The sequence below is a fragment of the Catharus ustulatus genome, chromosome Z, assembly GCF_009819885.2.
Source record: "Catharus ustulatus isolate bCatUst1 chromosome Z, bCatUst1.pri.v2, whole genome shotgun sequence".
Classification (NCBI taxonomy): Eukaryota; Metazoa; Chordata; class Aves; order Passeriformes; family Turdidae; genus Catharus; species Catharus ustulatus.
Window position 1 is genome coordinate 47,455,828 of NC_046262.2, and position 20,322 is coordinate 47,476,149.

The window sequence follows — 20,322 nt, forward strand, 5'->3', positions numbered from 1 at the left end:
GCTAGTTGCGTGGAATCCTCTCCTTGCTGGCTGGTTCAAGTTGTTTTCCTTGGGGTGCATTTTGGGTTATGATGTTACCACAGTTGGTTGGTTTTGTTTTTTGTTTTCTTTTTTTTGTCAAATTTGTAACTGCTGTAATCAGATAACCAGCAGAGAAAAGCTTTTTTTCTAGCCTATTAAAGGACTATAGCCATTAAAAAATCAGTTTCTATGTAATTAGATTTTTAGCTATTACAAGAGTTCAAAATCCAATGTGATTCTGTAACAGTTTGTCACATACGGTTCCTTTTTAAGTCTTGAAAAAGGCGTTAGACAATGTTTATCTGATAAGGGGACACTATCAACAGGGCTACTTGTTAATGCAGTAAGTTTGCCACATACATAATTTCTTGGACTTTAAATTCAAAAACGTGCTCTTGGAAGGTTAATGTCAATGTTAGTGGACTGAGATTGGATTACATAGTATTTTATTAGCTGTGCTCTGTTGGTGAAATAAAGTTGGTGGCCAGAAGCATTCTCCACCAACGGATAGGAAAAGTAGTGGTAGAAATTAAATTGCTAGCAATTTTTCAGACTTTAATCCCTTAATAAAACTGTAAACAAAAGTGTAGTTAAGACTGCACTAGAAAAAGATAATAGAAAACTATTTTCTAAGAGAGAATTAGGAAAATTAGTTTAGAAGTACAAAAACTTGATATTGTGAATGAAAAGATATAAATGCAGGCAATTTAAAATCAACTCTCTTGACTGTTAGAGGTTTTATCGTGTTTGAGGGTGCATAAAGGTGCAGATTTCAAAATGTGAATATGCTTGCGTATGTATTAGCTACCAGGTTGCTTTAAGAGAGTACTTTTCTTCTAATCAATGTGTTGTAATCTTGACAGTAGTTTATGGCTTATCATCCCATTTATTATACAAGTGTCCACATGGAGGTGCTAAAATCTGTGTAGAGCTAGTCGAAGTATTTCATAAATAAAGTGAAATTTTAAGGAAATGGTGAAATAGATTTGGTTAGAAAATGCATTTGGAATAACAGTGTATCATTGTAAATAGGAAAAGCTGTAAATAGAAGCTTTTCTAGCTTCTACCAGAAAGCATGTTTTCTTCTTTTCCTGGTTCCCTATTTTCAAAAATTTCATATTAAGCATGTAGTTTTCTCCTGAGGTTTGTTTTGGGTTTTTTTTCAGTAGAAGAGAGGTAATGAGAACCGTTGCTTCACAGAAGTGCTCTTAAGTAATAACAAAGTCTTGATTGCCAGTTAAATCAGAAGAAGAGTCTGGGCGTATAATGGAATGGAAATGAATGGAATGATTTTGCATTTCAGAGACTTAACTAACTAGATGATCAAATCAAAACTCAAAAGGCACTGTTAAAGCTACTTTGTTAGATTGTGTGGCTTTTAGAAAAGAATACTTCTTTTTGTCTTTGGGTAATAGCATTCAGAAATTTACATCTTTTAGGATTTATGTAGCTCCTTTATTCATCTTCATGGTTGTGCAGCATCCTTACTTTTTTGAACCCTTTTTGGCATTCTGAATTTTTAAGTAGTCAAAGGCTTTGTGTTTTGATGCCTTTTATCCTTTGGAACTGCTCATTGTGCCCTCCTTCATGTACTTTCATATAAATTGGTAGATGTATTTTTTTGTCTCTGAAGATGATATGCAAAACAATGTGAGGAGATGTATGAATATTCGTACTTTGGTATATGAAATCATGAACTCTTGAAGTCTTGTTTATGACTGAAAACTGAAAAATTGTTTCCTTTTAGATTAAATGTCTTCAGTTTGGCATGGGAGTGGTTTCTGTTTTATGAGTGAAGGCTTGATTGCACTGTGGAAGGGTGATGGTTAGAGTATATATGTATTGCCTCAAAGAGGAGCGAATTTTGAGATTCTTAGTTCTATTTGTTAGTTGCTGCACATGGGAGAGATTTTTCTAAGTACTTCAGTGAACACACTGCTGGATGTTTTCTGGTTGTCTTCAGCTTGATGCTTAGTAATAGGTAAATGGTTAGAGAGCTGCAATGTACTTTGATTTAGGAAATCACTTAAAGTACTTCAGGGAAACCAGGTTGAGCAGCATATGAAGAACCCACCGTTGCTGAAACAGTCACTGCTTTAAGGTTTTTACATTCTGAATTGTTCATCAGATTGTGGAGATTTTATATTTTCATTTCTCATGTCAAAACACTTGGGTTTTCATTTTTTTGGGTTTTTTTTCCCTTGTAAGGTAACAAAAATTATTTCTAGAATGCTTTCTGATTATCAGTGGAGCTTAAAGAAAAATTCATTGTGCTATATGATAATATTATTCAATTCACGTGACAAATTTTTGGCTGGATAACTGTTGAACTTATAAGGATAACAAATTGGGTATAGCAGTTATGCTCTGTATTCTGAATGAGAGTTGTGTATGTTCTTTTGAGTAATTTCTGTGCATTATTTTTACTGTACAATTAACCAATCTGATCAGAACAGGCTCATTTTCCTTTTAAAAGTGAAGTCGTACAGGAAACATAATATAGTTTCTTAAGTATATGGTGGGAAAAATGTTTGGCTGGACCTCTAAGTTGTGTTAAGGGGTATCAGATAAAGACTTAACTATTATTTTTGTTCTGTTGCAGGGATTTCTCCAAAGTTAATATCCTGGTACCTGGTGCTGGGCTAGGTAGATTGGCGTGGGAAATAGCTATGCTCGGTTATGCTTGCCAAGGAAATGAATGGAGCCTCTTTATGCTCTTTTCTTCTAACTTTGTACTCAACAGGTATATAGCTTATGTTTTACTTGCTGAATAAAACCTAGAGAGGCAAAATTATAAATGAGAGGAGTCTGAATATATACATCTCACAAGAATAGATTTATAAGTCTTACAGCAAGGCACACATACTTACTTTTTAGAATTCTTTAAGGAAAAAAGTCTTAGGAATAAATGGAGAAGGAAGTATTTTATCTCAGTCACTAAAATTACAGAAAGCATGACTTTCAAGTTGTGAGATTTAAAATCTCTAAATTGTACAACAGATTTTCTGCAAAATTTTGATTAGGTTTTATGATTTGTTTCACATCTGTTTCTATAAAATGGACATCTATCTTGCTACTACTAAATGGATAAATATGTCCATGGTATTTAGTAGTGGTGATTATTAAGAGGATACCTGTTTAAAAAAAGAAGCATCACATTCCATACTAAAATTTTAGGCACTGTTTTGACAAGAAAAACAATCACTAAAGCGTGCTGAGTAAGAGGCTAAGAGTTCAACAGTTGTGCTCAGATAAAAAATTTAAATGTAGTAAATTTCATGTAACAGGTTTTACTTAAAATGACATTTCTGTACTTGGTATTCTGCCATTTGCATTGGAATTACTGTTTTCAAAATGACTTTGTTAGAGAAGAAAAAAAGGCAGCACATGCAACTGTTCTTTTAAGAAAGAGAGTGGGAAGGCTACAGGTGGGCAAGTATTGAAGGAGGTTTGGGGGGTGTTTTTTTGGTGGGATGTTAGTGCCAGGTTCACAGAGGCAGAATTTGACAGGTCATTCATCAGTCTGAAATGATGCACCTTTGCTGAAAATACCTAAACTGTTGTCTGTTTTTCCATATTATCATGTTGTTTTGGAGACTGATTTATAGATTGATTGTCTACAGCACACTGTGATGCTCTCATACAGCTTACTGATCAAGAACAACAAAGAGAAAATTGCATGATGCCTGCTGCATAGCTGCATATAGCAGTAGTGCTCCATGTGATAATAGTAGATGTTTACTGGAGGTTTATTTTCTCTTTTTTTTCTGCATTATTCTCAAGTGACTCATTTGGTGGTGAAATTGTGTATTACAGTTGATCTGACTGATGTGTTTTAGCTACTAAAAGGAAGCCATATTCCTGTCATGCTTTGGAATTTCAAAGCAGCATAAAAGCATGCATTTCCCATCTTTTGAAGCACTGGTCAACTGTCACTAGTTAGCTTCACCTCTACCCTCTGATGACATGCTTCCTTAAATAAAGAGTCTTCGACTATTTGTGAAATTATCCTGAAGATTCATGTCTTACTAATGGTAGTATTTTAGCATTTAATGCTCACATAGTTTCCTGTTTATGTAGGATATTTAGAAAAGAGGTGTACGTACTTTAAACCTCCTAACAGTATGAGATTCTTGACAGCAAAATTGAGTGTTGTGCAACTACCGTAATCATCTTTGCTGGACAAGTTATCAGTTATATTGTGAGCATGGAAGACAATACTGCTACCATGACTGAAGCAGTCAATTTAGTTCAAGTCCAAGCATTCCTGTCTGCCAGATGTAATTGTGGGCTTGTTATGTCTGTTATGAATATTTGAATATATGAATATTTTAGGGACTTGAAGATTCAGTTTAGTCCAAAGTGGCTGTTGATGGTTAGCCTTCTGAAATGCACTTTTGCTTTTCTAAAATTGGAAGAAACAGCAATGATTAATATAAGCTGAAGATAATACCTAAAGAAGAGTAGTCAGAAAAAAGAATTTGGCAATTAGTTTTTAACTATAGTCTCAATTTAATTTATATTTAGTTAATTTATTTTTAGTTAATGAAAGCATGAGGATTTTACTCATACATGCTTACAGTTTTACAGCTTACAACTTTACCTTCTTTCTCTGAGAGTGGTTTATATTTAGGAAGACAGCAGTGTTTTGAATGTCAAGCATTGCTAACAGTAGGCTCCTAGGTGTGGTTTACTGGCTTAATGTTTCTGTGTGCAGTGGTACTTGCAGATTTTCACACATATAAAAAAAACCTTCCATATCTCTGAAATCGTGAAGTTTTGTTATTGTGGATAAAGTTGCATGGTATGGTATGTGTGTCACAGTATAACTTGGGTCACTATAAATACCTGAAATTATTTAGGGTTTGTTATTCTGTTGAGGAAACTAATTTGAGAATAAAGTGACCTTAGACTAGTTAAGTTAGTGGCTCCAAGGCCACTTCAGTCCTTGTATGGGGCATCTTGCTTTCCCTTCTATGCATAAAGTTCTTAGATGGTGTGTTTTTATTCTTTCTGGAAAGAATATAATTTTAGATAAATCTTGACACTTGGAGGAGGCTACTAGTTGTGTTTGTTGCATGTCCATGAATGCCTTGGGATGAAAACAGTTAAGTTGTATTTTTATCTGTATACCAGTGGTGAGAAGTGAGATTTGATCTACCCATTTTTTCGGAACATTGTCTTTTCAGCTGAAGGTTGAACAGTGAATATCCTATCCCTATGGAAAATAATCAAGTGTGTCACACTTAAATATGTTAGATTTTTATAACAGAATGTATATTACACATCTTCTGTTGTAAGAATGGAATTGCCAAGGACTGGAGTACTTGATTTCAAAGTAAAAATTGTTGAAACTGGCACTGGAGATTTTCAAGCTTGTATGTGAAAAAAAAATTGCTATTTTCTATTAAATTGGAACTCTTTCAAAGTCTGTGTGAACATGAGCTCCTTTCTAATATATTTTTTTAATTGCTGTTGCCATAGTTAGGGGGCTTTTTTGTTGTTGGTTTTGGGTTTGCTTTTTTTAAACCAACTGCATATGACTGATATTTATATATGAAGAAAGTAGTTGGACACTATATTACTGCTGCTCCAGTTTTAGTTTATAACTGGTAAAATGAAATAGAGATATGACATGGAGAAGGTAAAAAATTATTTTTTCAAACACTTTGTTTATTTTAATCACCAGCCAAAAGAGTGCACTTTCTACAATCCAATAGCTTGCTTGCAGTTTATGAAATGCTTGATGATATGTAATTTTGTGGGACAGGTATGTTCTCTGTTGTCTTTAAAAGAAAGCGTTTTTTCATTTTTTAGTTGCAAACTAATTTTACAGGATAGTGGGAAAAGCTGTCTGTTATACTTAAATGCTGTGTTTTATACTTTTAAAAATACGAGTTGATTTCATTGGTCATGTCAATCCAAAACTCTGTTTTACAAAGACATGTTTGCTTAGCGTGATTGCAAAGAACCAGGTGTAACAAACTTAAAATTGTTTCAGACTTAAAATTACTTTTATTGTGCTTTGCAAAATGGCGCTTAATTATGTTTTTAATTTTTAAAGCATCTTTTCAGTTAGCCTCTGACAAATGCTTCTGTTTAGCTGTGCTTCAAAATTTCTTATGATCATGGCTCAGGAAAGTCTAGAACGATAAAAAATGTTTCCAAAAAAATTGCGGAACTAATGTTACCAGGTTTTCTTTCTTTGTTGTTTTTGGGTTTTTGTCTTTTTTGTTAATAGGAAGAGAGATGATATAGCAAATCTCAGCTTTGTGGAATGTAGCAAATCTAAAGTTTCATTCATCTTAAAAAATAAACATATGTTTTCTTCTCAGCAGAGAAATAAGCTGGAGAAAATGATAAGAAGTCAAAGGAAAATTCTAAAGATAAAAAATGCAATTAATTTGTGGTAGTGATTTTGTTTCAGATTAAAATTAGTTTTTTTATCAGTTTGTTATTATGGGCAGTCTAAAGTGTTGTGAGCTAGACTTAATCACTTGCCACTCTGGCAAGAGTGGAGCTGTCACAAGAATTTTTACTTTTATATTTCTAGATTATAGATAAGCAATTAGTTGAAACACATTTTGGTGGTTTTCATATTTTGCAGATGCTCTCAAATTAATTCATGTAAGCTTTATCCCTGGATTCATCAATTTAGCAATAACAGAAGATCTGCTGATCAGATACGACCAATTTATTTCCCAGATGTTGATCCTCATAGTCTTCCTTCTGGTTCAAACTTCTCTATGACAGCAGGGGATTTTCAGGAAATTTATTCTGAATGCAGTAAGTAAATGCAAACTTCTAGGCTATCCACGTAACTTTACATACTTTCAGAGTATTTGGGACAGATTATAAAGAGAATGGAAGTGCATCTACTAGTATTAACTATAAAGAGCTAGCTATAGCAAGATTCTCTTACTCAGAATATTTCTCCAGCTGTATCAATAGTAGGTCTATTTCTTACTACAAATCAGCTTTTATTTTCTTCCTTGTGTAACAGAAGCCTTCCCCACAGCTGCTTAATTTTTGAAGATTCTATCTTTAACAATTGAACATCCAAGACTAGCATAAATTAAGACTTCTAAAGTTTTTTATTTACAGAACTTAAAACTTTTGCTATTTCAAGAATACCTGTTTAGAGAAAAAACAGAGACTCATGCTTTAAAAGGCAGACTTCAAAAATTCCTGCTTGTTGAATTGACTGGTTAAAAACAGCTGGGGAGATACTCAAATAGTGGGTGAAATGTTTTAAAGTGAAGTAACTTTGGAAAGTACTCTTTAGTGTGCAGACTTGTATTGTTCTAGATACTGACTGGGGAGGCCTGAAAAGACTGGAGATTTTTGCAGTTGTATTTTTAACAGTTGTCATGATGAAATTCATAGGACAGGTGAGTGATAGCACACTAGGGCCTTCATTTATATAAAATATGTTACAACATTTGCATTTTACAGTATATAATATATATAATTTTATTTAATGTATGAACAGTTTTGTTAAGTGAGTAGTAAGCATATGTAGTATTGTAGTACGTGTATGTTTACATATACACATGATATAGCTCAAATGAACCCAAAGTTAACAGTTTTTAATGTAAACTAAAATACTTTATTTACTTGCAAACAAAATTATGAGCCTTTATCTGCTGTTAGTTAGGGTTAAATTATGAACTTTTACGGGGTTAAAAGCACTGAAACTAATCTCTGTATACTTTGTTCTCTTTGTGCAGATACATGGGACTGCGTAGCAACTTGTTTTTTCATAGATACAGCACATAATGTTATTGATTATATTGATACTATATGGAAAATACTAAAGCCTGGAGGAATATGGATAAATGTAGGCAAGTGTGACCACTCTTTTTGACTTTTTTTGATAGTATACTTGAAAAGTGTGTGAGTAATGGTGTCTATGCAGGAAACTGCGCAGCTGGAAAAATACAGGGCTTGGCAAGGATCTTAGGAGTTTAAAATATATTCAGATGTTTGCTAGTTACAATCAAGTCAACACTCTGATTTTTAAATAGGCAACTAGATCGTGCCAGTGACAGGTTTTGCATTTATGCATCAAATGTTTGTTTTTTGACAAATATAGTATCTTGTGTTGGTTTTTACTATTTTTCTAAAAAAAACAGAACTTTAAAATACGTCCTTGCCTTTTTGTTTTGTGTTTTTTTTGACTAAAATTTTGATCCCAACCCAGAAATGCGGCTTGCATTCAGAAGCGGCTAATATATGAAAAAAGTTCTGAAATTTCCTACCTGGAAGTGTAAGCCGAGGTGCTGAGCTGAGCACCTGCCAGTAAAACCTGGAATTGCGCGATTGTTACAAATTGGTTACTCTGTTGCGCGGCGGGTGGAGGCAGACTCCCTCCTGCCGGCCCCGCGGCCTGGTGGGGAGGTGGGGGGCTCCGTGCCTCCCTCCCGCTGCTGCTGTGGGAGTGGGCGGGCTCCATCCCCGCCTGCCGCCGCGGGGCAGCGCCGGGCTGGGGCGAGCGAGCCCAGCGGCAGTGGCAGCCAACCGCGAGCGGCCCTGCTGAGCGGCAGTGCTGAGCTGGCCCACCTGGCCCCGTTGGCAGCCCCGAGTGGGCTGATCCCGCCTGGCCCCAAGCCAAGCCAGTGAATCCCATGATCCTGTGATTCTGTTACTAATTGGCAACTTTGTTGCACATGAGTCCTCCCTGCAAACGACAGTGTGGCTTGTAATCAGGTGCGGCTTGTAATTGTGAAATTACTGCAATTAGTTTTTATTTTGCATTGATTCTGAAATTCATTGTAAGAATCATGTTCAAGTAACAGCAACATGTTCTTTTTGTCAGAACTCATAGAATCGTAAAATGGTTTGGCTTGGAAGTGATCTGAAATATGATCTAGTTCCAACCCTCCTGCGCTGGGTAGGGAACCTTCCATATTTTTGAGTATGTGAATCCAAATATAAGTTTGTTGCACTATCAGTATATACTTTTAACACATATTTTGTCTTTTTGATAGCCATTTCTCTTGTATCTTTGTACTTTAGGTCCTCTCCTTTACCATTTTGAAAATTTGGGAAATGAACTTTCCATCGAATTAAGCTATGAGGATATAAAAAATGTTATACTGCAATATGGATTCCATATAGAGGTAAGAAGGTGCTGTAGTTTGCAATAAGCAGTATTGTTATGAGTCGGACAGACTACTTTGAATAAGCCACCATAAGTTTAATTCAATATAATGGCATATATTAATAACTTTGTGGACTATTATGTATCTTAACAAATCATTTGCTTTTCTCGAGTGTATAGATGAGCCTCATAATCTGATAACCATATAGTATTTTCCTGTGTAGTTCCTGTACAGAAGCTGTCTTTGAAACTTCTCCTTTGTTTTCAGGTGGAGAAAGAATCTGTACTGTCAACTTACACTGTGAATGAACTCTCCATGATGAAATACTACTATGAATGTGTGTTGTTTGTGGTGAGAAAACCAGAACAGTAGTGGTCTGAACAGGATAATGAGAAAAGCTAGAAATGAGAATAAAATCATCTGGTGATGTATGGACACAACCTCAAATCAGTGGTGCCTTCTTGTTCCTAAGAGGATATAGATAAGTGTCTATTTTCTTAATCTCTCTATTGCTATTCAGACATACACTATGCCATGTATATTCACAATATACTCATAAAAGGTTAAATGTTCACAGGCACTGTCTGTGCCTTGGAATGCATTAAATGAAAAAACAAAAGTGTTTCCTTGAGAACAAAATTCAGTGTTTGCCATAACTAGACTAATTCTCTGCTAATGCTGCCTCATTTCTCATAGATTTATAGTGCTTTTTTTTCTACTTGATTATATTAGGAATGCATGGAGGTGCTTACTGTACTAGCTGTGTCACTTTTAGAGAAGTATTTGTAAATATATACTTAAATTATGAAGTCTGAAATGGTTGGGAAGTGGTAAAATTATTTTTGACAGATAAAATAGTCATCAGAACTGTTAGAGCATTTTCTGTGGAACTGAAGTATAATGCGATGTTATACAAATTCTGATCTCTGGCTGTGCCACTGTTATAGGTTTATTTAAAAAACAGAACCTATAGGAAATTTTAAATACTATGTGAAAGCTGAATACTGAGTGAAGAAAAAGAAAAATATCACAGAGAAGCAGTATGTTAACCTCAGTTCAGGAAAACACTGGTCGTGATTTGATCTTAGTATTGGAACTGAAATGTGTTAGATGTATTGCCTTGAATTAACACTGATTTTGGGGCATCTTCTTACTGTTTAAGCCAGAGTTTTTAAAGTTGGTAAACATAACTGAATAATCCATGCCATGTGTAGGTATACGACATAAAAGTACCTGTTGGAGCAATGAAGTTACATGTAAATATGTGCTATAACGTAATTACTTCCCCCTGAGCCATGATATGCAGGCCAGATGGTAGACAATTTCTTTGTACCTTCAGACACTTTACCTCATTCCTTGTGACTTGGTTCCTCCTGCTCATGTGTTTTGTTTTTCCTAACAGATGTGTCATAAGTGAGTATTTAATCTACAAGAGGCTGTCATGTCACATACAATCTCATGTCACTTTGAAGTTATGTACATGAGAAAAACCTTAATTAATAGTCACAAGTCTGAGATGAGGTGTCATCTTAGGTATTTTGTTTTTGTGATATATTGATTACCTTAAGTGCCATTGGGATGCATTTTCAAAAATATGTTTAAAATATAAAATTATTATGATGAGGGCTGATTTTTTTTTCCTCATATTTAGCTGTGAGGACACTGGTCAATAGTTTGTTTCTGATTATTTTTTGTCCCATCTCTCATGGTGATGTCCTAATCACATCTCTTTAATAGACCTGTTACTGGCTTTTCGATTCTTCTAATCAAGGCCAGAAATTTGTGTCATTATTCCTAAATTGAAAATCTGCAAGGAGGGAAAACAAACTTTAAAATAAAAAATATTTTCGACATCGTGTAAGAGCATATGCTTGTATATGTTTCAGTACTGTGCCCCTTTCTGCTCAGAATCCTGATTAAGAACAGAGGATTCTGGTCTACAGAAGTTTTGAAGTTTGGCTTAAAACTACTCTTCTTTGAATCCTCTTATTTTAAAAGTGCATGAAGTGTCACAAGTTCTACGCTGTTCCAAGGAGATCTGTTGAAAGATTAAACACTGCTGTTCAACAAATAATTGAAAAGTAAAAGTCTTCGTGTGGCTAAACATAAAAAAACACAAGCTTCAATTTCCATATTGTACCATTTAATTTTTGAGGAAATTTGTGATTCTTTGCTTTCAATCTGCTTCTCTTTTAGGTAGAATATGATTAGTAATTTACTTGATTTTCAAGTTTCTTGAAATAAGACATAAGTTAGGTGAATGTCAAGTTGATGCTGAGTAGCATATCTATCTGTAATACTACCCAGCTGCTACTCGTTACACAGTGTGTAAATAGAAATGTGGTGTTCTGTTTTACAAAAATAAGCAATGGAACTTTTTATTTGTGGTTGAGTGTCAATATCCTGTGTTCTGGTGTTTTTTTTGCTTGCCACTCCATGTTGTCACCGGTGCCATTTTTTTATGTTCTCTGAAAATATTTTCACATATGGTGTAATACAGTGATGTGCATTTATTTTTAATCTAGAAAATGCTGGGGTTTTTTCCAGAGTATTCTTTCTGCTTTTAAATTGCAACAGTCACATTAAGAGCTGAAAGCAAAGTAGTCTTGTGACTGAGCTGTTATAGTAGTGTTTTACCTGCAGTCCCATTTTTGAGTTCTTAGAATTTGCCACTCGAACTGTAATGCACAGGGATAATTGTGTATTACAGAATTTGATCATTGTTTTATTTAGTTTTATATGCAGGGGGAAATGCTCAAAGTGTTTGTCAGCTGAGTGTTTCTTTTAGGTCACTATAAAACTATACATGGTAACAGGTGTAAAATAAAATGCTGCATAATCTTCAGTGTAGAACTTCTTTATATGGAGTTTGATAAATGTAAAACGTCCTGTATCTTTTTTAATGTGTTATATTCTGAAATTGTTTGCAAAGATTGTAAGAATGGGAAGTTTCATATCTCTGTGTGCACTTCCCACAGTTTTCAGTGTATGTAATGGCCTGGGTTTTTTGGATATTAAAGCTTGCTGTAAGGCTCGATGTCTCGCGTGCTTGGCTCCATCCTTCGCGGCGGGCTGAGGGTTTGGCTGTGGGGGCGCTTCCCGCCCGCTCCTCCCGTCAGGCAGTGCGGCGGCCAGCCCCGCCCCTCCGCGTCGGCCGCGCCGCTCATGCGTGCTTCAGTGCACGCCTGTGCGCAGGCTGGCCGTGCACACGGGGCCAGCGGAGCCGCCGGTGCGCGGCCCCTCATGGCCAAGCGGCACGCGGAGCCGCTGATGTGTCACGTGCTCGTGAAGCGGCCGCTGCGCGAGCCGGCGCTGCCCCGCGCAGGCGAGCGGCGGCCCCGGGCAGAGCCGGGCTGCGCGGGCCCGGCCGCGCCCAAGCGCCCGTTGGAGGAGGCGGAGGCGCCGCCGGGAAAGCGGCTCGGGCCCGGCGCCTCCCGTGCGCAGCCGGGGGACGCGGGCGGCGGGCGGCTGCGGCGCAGCGGAACCGCGGTGCCTCAGGATGCGCCGGCGGCGGAGGGACGCGCGGGCCGCCGGGGTAAAGAGACGGGCGCCGGCGAGGTAACTGAGTGGGACGGGCCCGGGTCGCTCGCCCGCGGGGAGGGAAGTGAGGGGGGCGGTGCCGGTAGTGGCTGAAGCGTGTCTGCAGGACGCGGGTGTTCGCCGAGCACGCTCGGTGCCGCCCAACCCCATCCGCACCACCGGGCCGCGAACCTCCTAAAAGTCCTCTTATTTTTTATTTCCTCGAGGCAAGGGAAGCATCACCCAGCTTTACCGGTCCCTCCCCCGCTCTGCGCTCTGAAATGGATCAGAAACAGTCTGATGGCCTTGCCTGAGCTTATGCTTAGCTTTATCCCTGTCCTGCAGTGCGGTGGAAGCTTGCCGAGATTATTCTGGTGTAGCCTCTGTTGTGTGGGCGTGAGGGTTAGGGTCTCTACGGCCTCATCTTCCTAAACTTCGTGTTTTGACATCTAACAGCAATGTTAGAGCTTTGGTCTTTTAACCAAAACATGTAGCGGAGGCGGTGGTCTGAGGAAGGACATCAGTGTAATAATGATAGAGTATATTGAAACGATTTTTCTGGTTAACTTTGAACAATATAAGTTTCTCTTCCTGGCCTCGACTATTTTACACAATAGTTCTGAAAACAAGATTTGGTACATACAAAGAAAAATGTAATGAAAAAAACCCCAAAATCTCACACAACCGGAACAAATAGTGATCGATTTTCACATGTTTCAAACACAGAAGTTTGGTGCACGGTAAACTGACTTTTCCTCCTGCCTCGATCTTGCATGACCAAACGGTTAGATTCAGTGATACAGAAGTGGCAGAAAGTCTGATCAGATTAGATGTAGATCAGGCAGTTGTAGGCTTTAGTTTTGGGAATTTGATCTCTTTCCTAGTACAACACCCACTTATGATCTGTAACCAAAACAGTGGCTTTTCTTTTTTGAGGTCTGACTTTTTGTGGTTTTGGTTGATTGATTTGTTAGTGGGTTTTATTTATGATGGATGGTAGAAATTCAGGAAAAATTCTATTTCCTATGAATATTTTACAACCATTTTAAACACAATAGTATTTTTCATTTTTGAAGAGAGAACACGTGTATTCATAATCATAGTAATTAAACAATTTGAACAAACCTCTACACAACAGTTTGGCTCCCATCACAGGTATAATGTTGCACTTTTACTTGTTCTTGGCGTTACTTGGCATAACTTTGTAAGCTTTAGCAGTGGTTGGAAGACCACAAGTCCCTTGAATTTCCACACTGTAGAGATTAGTCCTTTATATAAAATATCTTTCTAGAAGTTAACAGGTTATTTCTCTCAGTACAGTATTGTATAAAAATGTTTTAGTTTTAAAATAGAGTTCGGTTAACACCACAGGCTAGAGATATTTCTTCTAGTTTTTATGTGTGCTACCTGTATATTTTAAATATTTTATAATGATATTTATGATGATTATTTTTACACCTTTCAGAAAATACAATCCCAAGGTTGGTATTTATTTTTACTGTTTATGGCTTGTGTGTTTCATTAATTTCACAGTGTTTTTGTTAAAGTTTAAAGCATTATATTACAGTTAGCCAGAAAAGAAAGATAATTTTAATTTTATTTCCAAGTACACTTTTGCAACTAGAGTTGGAAAACTAACTCCTTAAATATTATGTAATTTAGTCTATAGAAACTGAGCTTTTGTATCTGAGCTTACTATGTGTTGCCTAACTTGATCTGAGAAATACCAAAACAATTATACCAGTTTGTTAAAAACACTTCTGTTCAACATCTGGTACAGTTGAGACAGTTAAGTAAACTATTTAAAAATTCAAATTGTATGTTAGGGAAAATGCAAACCTAATGTAATATGAAAATACATTATTTTAGGTTTGTGTCAACAGTCACTGTTTTTATATACCAGAAGAAAATACATACTGGTGACTTAAAAAATGGCTTAGGTCATTCCTCCTCCTAGGTGTATCATCTCCATAGAAATATGCACAGCTTGGCCCCAGTTGGTAACTGTGTTTATAAACAGGCAGTGTATTTTCTTGTAGACATTTTAAAAAATTAAAACTGTCGTGCCATATTAAATTAGTAGAGGAGGATGTGTTTCTCCAAGGTTTTTTGGGATACTGTCTAGTTAGATAGGTTGGAAGCATTGTTGCTCATAATGCCAAGGTGGTAGGATTGCTCCACATATGGACCATTCATTTAAAGAGCTGCACTTACTGATCCTTGTTGGTCCCTTCCAGCTCAGAATATTCTGTGATTCTTAAGCTTTCCTCTCTTGAATACAAAATTTGGATACAGAAAAGAAGAAACAGAATGTGGTTTAAAAACTAAAATGCTTTATTTATCCTGTGTGTATCATTCCTCTGAGTTGCTGTTAAGTAGGTAAATACATTCTTTTGAATACCAGTTTCTTAATGTGAATGAAAATTGTATACTATCATGAGAAGAAAAAGCAGTGAGCTGTTCTTGTATATAAAATCAATCAATTGTATAAGTTTTCCATCTTTTTTCTGTGTGAAAGTTGTAAGTTGAAGAAATTTATGAAATTACAGAAGCTGCTCCATAATTCTTTGCAAGAATATTAAAAAAAGGCAGAAGTAAATAATGATCTAGTTAGGAATCAACATTAAAATAATTGTTAATATGTAATAGCTGAGTGACTCTTCGTAGTTTCAGTTTCTTAAAATAAAAGTTTAATTTTAAAATTTTCTGCTGCTGGTAGGCACATCGATGGTTTGTTAACTTTTTGTTTATTTGTCTCTTTTCAAAGCAAGAAGAAGAAGAAGAGGAATTCTGTCAGTACAACTCATTCCTGTACTGGAGAGCACCACTGCCTGCTATTGATTTGTCTGATATTCAGAACCTAGATGAAGAGACTCCATCGGGCACTAAAACTGCTGCAAAGACTGATACCACAGAGACCGAAATGGAAACCTGATCAGTTGTTTCATAGCTGTGCATCTGTTCCCAGGGAACTTGGTCCCATTGAGATTCAGGTTTTGTTCCCTGGATGAATGATAAGTATGCTTATGCCGTCTTGGAGAAACTGTTGTGGCAGTCTTTAAAAGCAAGTCTGAGTTGCCTTAGTGGATGGGATAAATGATATTTGGTACTTAACAGTAAACTGTTTGGAGGTTTGCAGTAAGGAGGAGCCAACAGTGTCTAACAAGAATACTTGAAAACATAGAGGCAGACTAAAGGAATACAGAAAATTAGAACTTTGGGAAGCAATTGAAGGAAATGGGGATATGTTTCATATCAATAGGAAATGCAAAATCATTTTGTCCTTAACAAAAAAAAGTGTGCTACCTGAAAGTGAAACATGTAGCATGAATTTATCATAAAGCACACAAACTAGTGATTTCCAGTGTGGTTTTTTTTCTGTATAATAGCTAAACCAAAAAATAAAAGTCCATCAAAACTGGACAAAATGTTCCCTTTTCTATGCAAACCAAAAATGAAGTGTGGCAGAGAAGGGGAAGGAAAGGGGGGGTTACTTTCTGCTGAAAGCTACTGCTGTTCTGAAAGGTTTCATATTCTCATTGTGAAAAAGCTTTTTCACCTTCTCTTTTTCACACAGCAGTGGACACCCAGTTTTAAATGTTTTTGGTTCATTCTGAAGTTATAGCTGTTCTTAGTCTTTGTGACGTTACTCAGTTGTTAGCATTTTAATGACACGTTTGGGCAAACGTGTCAAAAAAAGTTAGTGCAATATAAAAGGACCACACACTCTTTCAAACTTTACTGAATGAGGTGTAGTTTTTGCAGACTGTGAATCTTGCAGAAAGTTTTTGCAGAAGTTCAAGTAGTGGTTTTTTTCTGTGAAATATGAACTTAATGTTTGTGATTTGCAATTTATTTACAAATTGAAATACAGTTAGAAAGTCATGTTTTTGATAATAGACTGAAGTTGTATGGGAAGACTTAGATTTTGCAAATATGGTCTGTATTTTTTCTGTAATCATTATGCAAAAAGGCAACTTTTGAATTTTATTTTTTTCTAATAATGTGCTTGCAAAGGACAATAAAGTTATGCCTTGTGTATGTGAAATCTTTGGCGCTGTTACTATGTGAAGTTCTTGACTTTATTTCCTAAGATTGCGACTTTGTTGATTTGCTAGGTCTTTTTGCTTAAAATAGCAAGCTTTTCAGCATTCTTGGTAAACACTTGGAAACTTTCTGGTATTTGTGCTGTGTAGATATCTATTTGTTGCTTATTAATTTAGCTTGTTAAGATCTCTGAATACCTTCTGTAGAAAGGAGGTGACTTAGTTACTTAGGCAGTTCAGGGTGCCTCTTTATATATCCTTCTACCTTTTGTCAGATTAGCTGGATATGTATTGGGACTATATGTATTTTTCTCAGACAGTTTTAACCATTTATGTAAGTACAAATACACCAACTTGTCTTAGGAGGTTATTTGATTTTTTTTAAAAAACTTTTTCTGGCAAGAAGACTATAAAACTGCTATTTCGTGTTTACTATAACCAAAATAAATGAGTGTAAAAAATAGATCAATTAATTTGTTGAGGTGTTTGGATTTGCTGTATGATCTAGGGGTTTTTCAACCTAGGTAATACATGTGTTCCTATATTTATGAGTTTTATAATATTTCACACCATCCAGTGTTGTCAGGATCCAGTCAGTATTTTACATTATTAGCTAGCATCTTTGCAACACAGTTTGCTCATTTAAAATCTGCTTCATGCTTCACTCACAGTAGATGCGTCCTAGCAATGGCCTGCATTTTATTGTTAAAATCTGTCATTCCACTCTGTTCATGGGACAGAGGATGTTAAATTATTGCTATTCAAATATACGTTTAATATATCCCATAATAAGATAAGTCCTTTGCAATAAATTTGAGCCTGCAGTGTGCTGTAAGTATGTTTACTTAATTTGCAATTGTGCTGTAGGCAAGCACTTTCATCTTAGTTAGTTCCAGTTGTGGACTCTGTTAAGGGCTGGAATGTTATGGCTACTTTTAGAGCATTTCCAGAGCTGATTCGTTTTTTCCATTCATCTCTTTGCAAATAGAGGTAAATTTAAAAGCCTTGGAAAACTACTTGAAATTACTCTTGAGAGTCTGGGTTATACAAAATGCTGGGCTCGTAAGGGAGAGTGATGATAGATTACATACATTTTGCATAAGAACTGATGAAAAATATTATAGGAAATTGCATTTCTCAGTGTTTGGTGTTTCCAGATGCCCTGTGACACTGAACTACCAAATTGCTGGTCTTGATTTCTGACTTAATTTTTCTAGAGACCTTTCATTCAAAATCTGCATATGAACTATATGTAAGCTTAAGATGTTTTAATTTGCATATGCATTAATATCCAGTGAGAAGAAAATGTTCTTTTAAGATAAAGAAATGCCATCACACATCTTGAGACAATTTGGTATCTGCATACTGACTGACAGCTTTAATTTGATAAGGTTTTAAATTTCAGGGAGAAATAACAATTTATATTTTTTATAGTAACATATATTTTCTGTTATTAACTAGGAGTTTGGTATTCTCTAAAATACTTCTCTCTAAAAGAAAGAACCAGTGTCACAAGTTTAAGAACTTGTAAGGAGTAACCACATCTAGACAGCATCAGTGCTACATCAGCAAATTGCGCGGTAAAGGTATAGGCATAATAGTATGTCAGATGTGGGAGTTAAATATGTTTCAAAGCAGATTTAGACAGCGAAGTAGCATGACCAATATTAGTAAATTTTTTGCATTATTTCTAAACCAGAGGCCTGTTTTACAATCTCTGATTTGTGTTCACTGAAGACCTGCATTATGTATGTGGTTCCCAAGATAAATAAGCCTCTGGGAGGACATTAAAGCTCAGTCCAAGTCAGGGAAAGTGAAGAACTACTGTGAAAAATAGGCTGCACAAATGAACATGTGTTGGGTAAGTAGACTGGTAGAAAGAAAAGGAAAAAAATGTGGGGGATGGAAGGTAGGTGATAATGAAGTAACTCAACCTGTGAGCGTAGGTATAGTTGTCCAGTGGATCAATGACAAGAATATTTTCAGCACTAGCTCAGTCTTCAGCACAGCAACATTACAGTAGTTTGAATATGGGTATGAACTAAATGTAACAGGTTTCTCACTGTTTCTGGTTGATTTTTTTGCTGTTGACCAGGAATTTAGTGGATGTTAAAAAAAGCATGCTTGTATATAGGTACTTGGAAAATACATAGGGTCCTTCATGAAGAAGATAAAAGCATGCAAATGTGTATATTACCAGGTGAAACCAAAGATAATTACTATTCAGCATCTGCCAGCATGTTCTAAGCAGAACAGTAGATTCATTTGGGGAAATTAATGTATTCTTTTATGAAAGCATCTGACCATGACTGTAGTGAGAGGAGTTAGACTGTGGAGGCTCAGTGTTTTCTGCGGCAAAGCTTGTGCTCAAAGACACATTTCATAACTAATATGCCTGAGTTGGCTTAATTACTTCCATGCCTACAGTTATAACCTTGACACTCTAGGTGGCAATACACATTCACAGTAATTTACCATGAGTCTGGAAAATGTTTTGGGTGTGCTTTTATTACAGGCTGCTACTTAAAATTCAAGCAATGACATCACAAATGTTAATCATTTCCTTACTGTGATACATAAATAAGGGCAGATCAACTCACAAGTTCCTGATCATAAGGGGGCACAAGGTTTTCAGCATAACTAGCTTAAAACATTGTGTCAAGGCGTTTTGATTAAGCTCTTATTCTCTCCAAATCTCCTCATCCCTCAAAGAAGATACAAACCAAAAAGCAACCAACCAAACCCAATTATCAGTTTAATACATGGGATTTGTTGTCACTGCTTTGTATCACTGTTTCCTTTAGTTGGAACTGGGGAGGAAACTATCGGATTGTGTATTGGATGGAAACCTCAGTAGCTGAAGGCTACTTAGAGTGTCTAATGATAATATGAGAAAGAAAAAGGTAAGTGCTGATTCATAAGAAAGTAACTCGGAAAGTTTTTAAATGTATATATATAGATAACTATTTGTGGTATGTGAATATATATAAAATTAGGAAAGGAAGATGCTTATTTCCTATTTCCTGATTAAAATTCCTACTTCATGCTTTTTTATATTAGAGAATTTAATGGTGATGTTTAGTATATTTTAATTACTATTGTATCTGCAAGTAATAGTTGTAGTCAGTAGTAGTTTATGTTTTTAATGTTCTTGGTCAAGTCTTCTTGTATTCATAACTTATTAGTCATTACTAAGGACTTCAAAAAACATTGTTCTTTCTTCTCTTAAAGCTATGCAGATAATAACCTTCTCCCCTACTGAACGAAAAAATAGTGTTCTTGTTAGTGATATGTTACCATTCCAGGGGAAAAAATGTGAAAGCAGGATGGAGGCAAAGTAAATTTTTGTGTGTATGTTTAGTTTTTATGGTGGATGATTGTTTTCCTGCTTTTGTTTTGTCTTATTTTACAATAATGAACTTCTGAAAGAAGGTATGAACTAACTAAGCATTATGTATTTTCCCACTTTGTTATATGGATGATTGCAGTTCATATTTGGATTGGAATACGATGAATTAAGTGATTTACCAAGTATGAGTTTGAGAAAATTAACAAAAATAGCATTATACTATCTGCAGTGATGTTTAAGCTAGTGAAAAGCCTTTCATGCAGAGCTATGAGTGGAAATGAGC

General features: G+C 36.1%; 2 protein-coding genes across 3 annotated transcripts in view; both read left to right on the forward strand.

Annotated features, from left to right (window-relative positions):
- LOC117010425 (carnosine N-methyltransferase) overlaps positions 1–12,162 on the forward strand; it is a 34,245-nt gene extending 22,083 nt beyond the window's left edge. For both annotated transcript variants that reach the window (XM_042780164.1, XM_033084876.1), the window contains 5 exons: positions 2,624–2,764; positions 6,629–6,807; positions 7,752–7,865; positions 9,040–9,143; positions 9,393–12,162. In XM_042780164.1, coding sequence (XP_042636098.1) covers positions 2,624–2,764; positions 6,629–6,807; positions 7,752–7,865; positions 9,040–9,143; positions 9,393–9,497 — 643 coding nt within the window. In that variant the 3' untranslated portion in view covers positions 9,498–12,162. The remainder of the gene's footprint in view (positions 1–2,623; positions 2,765–6,628; positions 6,808–7,751; positions 7,866–9,039; positions 9,144–9,392) is intronic.
- CZH9orf40 (chromosome Z C9orf40 homolog) lies at positions 12,162–17,159 on the forward strand. Its single transcript, XM_033085004.2, has 2 exons — positions 12,162–12,678; positions 15,419–17,159. Exons 1-2 carry the CDS (start codon positions 12,162–12,164, stop codon positions 15,577–15,579), a joined length of 678 nt encoding a protein of 225 aa, XP_032940895.2. The 3' UTR covers positions 15,580–17,159.
- Positions 17,160–20,322: the final 3,163 nt, after the last annotated feature.